Below are 2,793 nucleotides of genomic sequence, written 5' to 3' on the forward strand. Positions count from 1 at the left end.
TTTATTAATCCTGATCATTGATTCATTTCGATGCATTTTTCCTATTTATAATAAAGTTCTTTGGTTTCATAAGACTTTCTACAAATTTCAGAGTTTACCTGTCTGATGTTTCTCCGACATTTCCTTCTCCGCTTTTTCCTCCTTGCTGTCTTTGGAGGGTGAACTAGGTGAACTCATGCTAGACGAAGCACTGTCGGTGCCTGCGGAAGGCAGACCTAGTTCCGATTCCGGTGATCGCATCAGCTCGGTCCTCTTATCATCTACTATAGTTTCTTTTCTTTTCGTATTCGGTCTGGCCCAATCGGGTCTTGAATCCGGCCTGATCACTTCATTACGCAGCTCAGTTTCCAGAGCTTCCTTCGACGAGGTTTTCAGATCTCTCAAGTCGACAGTTCTCTTCAGAATCTCGTCATTTTTTGCTAGCCATTCGTTCCTCCACTCGGAAGTTTTCGCTGGCGAGTGAATTGGACTCGGGGGACAATTAAAATATTCCGGCGCCTCTAACAGATCGCTCTCTCTCCTCGTGAGAATATTGTCCATCGAGACACTTCGAGTTGAACTAGAAACCTCATAATTTAGTACAGGCGATGCTTTTGTCTGTTCAGGAAAATCGCTATTATCATTTATGATGGCAGTTTTGGATTCTGGAATTACTGAGTCTTTTGTGACTTCTTTCGATTCCTCCATAGCCTCCACGACCTCCTCTTTTGAAGACTCTGTTGGTTTAGACACTATAGCTTTGAATGCTGGCGCTTCTTCTGTAGATGAAGAATTTTTCAAGGGCTCTTTCGAATTTTCTGTTGGCCTCAAAATTGCATCTTTGCTAACTGGAACTACTTCTATTGGTGGGCCTTTTACAGTCTGCGTGGTGACCTTAGAAGTCTCCTTAGTGTCCTCCATTGATTTTAACTCTACAGCTTTGTTTCCTGGAATTAGTTCTGTAGTCACGGAGTTTGTCAAGATCTGTACAGTGGATTTAGAAACATCCTTGGCAGCCTCTGTCGACCTCGAAGTCACGATTTTGTTTCCCGTAACTGCCTCTGTGATTGCTGCGCACTTCAAATTCTGTGTCTTGGAAGCCTCCTTGGAATTCTCCACTGATTTCAAAGCTGCTTTCGAATTATTTTTCTGTACAACGGCATACTCCGGCAACGGAGTGTCCTGATTTTTGTCGGCACCAGTCTTACTCTCTTTCGGATTATTCTGAGATTTCTTCTTCTGCACAACAGCATATTCCGGAATCGTTGGCGAAATGTCGTCAAACCTCTCCACCGTTGCATATTCCGGGCTTTCTAGTAGTTCAGACGAGCTGCCGGAGGCAATACTCGCCGGTCGTTCTCTTCTACTGGCTGCAGATGAGTTCCTGACAGGCGGAGGCGGTGGTGGGGGTGAACGTGCTGAGCAAAAGCTCGCTGATCTAGTAGCTGGGCTGGCAGAGTCGCTGGCTGCCGCGCTCGTCGAATTCTGACACGCATCAACGGACGACTGCTGCGCCTGACTCTGAGCATTCTGGGAGTTCAGAGAAGTTTGGACTAGCGAACGATTCGGATCGGAATTGTAGCGATTTGGTCTAGTCTTGGAGAAGTGACTAGTCCAATTCCGTTGCTTCTCGATGAGCTCCTTTGAATTCGGTCGGCGTTCCGGTTTTTCCGGTCGCTCCGGACGATCATTCTCTTTGCCTGTGCGCTCGACCTTACCCACCCCCGCGCCAGGACATCGCTCCGGCGCACAGTGACCATTCTCAAAGTGTCGCTCCGCGTTCAAAGTCGGTACACTGGCGCTCCACGTGCTGAGGTGTTCGCGGCTGCCTGGAGGAGAGGGTGAGTGAGGACGAGGTGATCTCGCGGGCGATGTGCACCCGGAACCTGAATTCGCAGAACTGGAACGAGACCGAAGACCATGCAAGTTGTTCGGTTTTGTAACCCGTTCCACCCTGATTAAACAAGAATGTAAATTAATGTTAAAGTTATATATTCTAAGATTATTATTCTATTTAAGAATTATTTATTCTATTCAGATTCTATTCAGATCCAAATTTTGTTAAGAAAAATTGATAATATAATAATAATAATATCTGTAATAATATCTATAATAAAGTAATAAAAAAATAAATTAATTAACATAATAAATTAATAAATCAAAATAAAGATAAATTTATACAAAATATAATTGAAAAAATATAATTGAAAAAGTTAATAATTAATGAATAAAACTAGAGATAGAAATATAATTTTAAGAGAAATAATATAAATTTCTGTGATATTCCAATTGTATGCTTACGGTTTATTCGATTTGTTTTCCTCGCCAAGTTTCTCGAAAAGAGCTCGCGCATTGTTGAAACGTGCCACATGGCTCTCAGTTCTGACCACTGTTACTTGCGTCGGAGATTCTTTCAGTGGAACAGCTGGCTCCTTAAATCCATCCGAGAGAATATTGTTCGTTCTTAGATTGTCCAATTGTGGTTTGGATTGGAAGATATTCGCGATGGCTGATACCTTGGAGCCACCCACTCGCTTTTTTTCTTCAATCGCCGCCATGTCTGGCACAAGCTTTACATAAGAAAATATATTTAGAATATTTTGAATTCGTAATCTAAAACAATTTTATAACGCAAATTATTTTTTAGTAATAAAAATTATTGATAAATTTTTGAAAGTAATAACATAGAGAATATATACATATGCAATAACATCAGAAATATATAAGAAATATATTAATATATTATTAATTGTACACACACACACACACACACACACACACACACACACACACACACACACACACACACACACA

At 41.6% G+C, this 2,793-nt stretch overlaps 1 protein-coding gene across 2 annotated transcripts in view; it reads right to left on the minus strand.

The window, feature by feature from the left end:
- Positions 1-2,545, minus strand: part of LOC108684453 — a 14,401-nt gene extending 11,856 nt beyond the window's left edge. For both annotated transcript variants that reach the window (XM_018188784.1, XM_018188776.1), the window contains exons 1-2: positions 2,281-2,545; positions 99-1,933 (exon numbers count right to left, since the gene is read on the minus strand). In XM_018188784.1, the coding sequence (XP_018044273.1) occupies positions 99-1,933; positions 2,281-2,537 (2,092 nt within the window). In that variant the 5' untranslated portion in view covers positions 2,538-2,545. The remainder of the gene's footprint in view (positions 1-98; positions 1,934-2,280) is intronic.
- Between the last annotated feature and the right edge of the window lie 248 nt (positions 2,546-2,793).

This window comes from Atta colombica, unplaced genomic scaffold, assembly GCF_001594045.1.
Source record: "Atta colombica isolate Treedump-2 unplaced genomic scaffold, Acol1.0 scaffold10, whole genome shotgun sequence".
Lineage (NCBI taxonomy): Eukaryota > Metazoa > Arthropoda > Insecta > Hymenoptera > Formicidae > Atta > Atta colombica.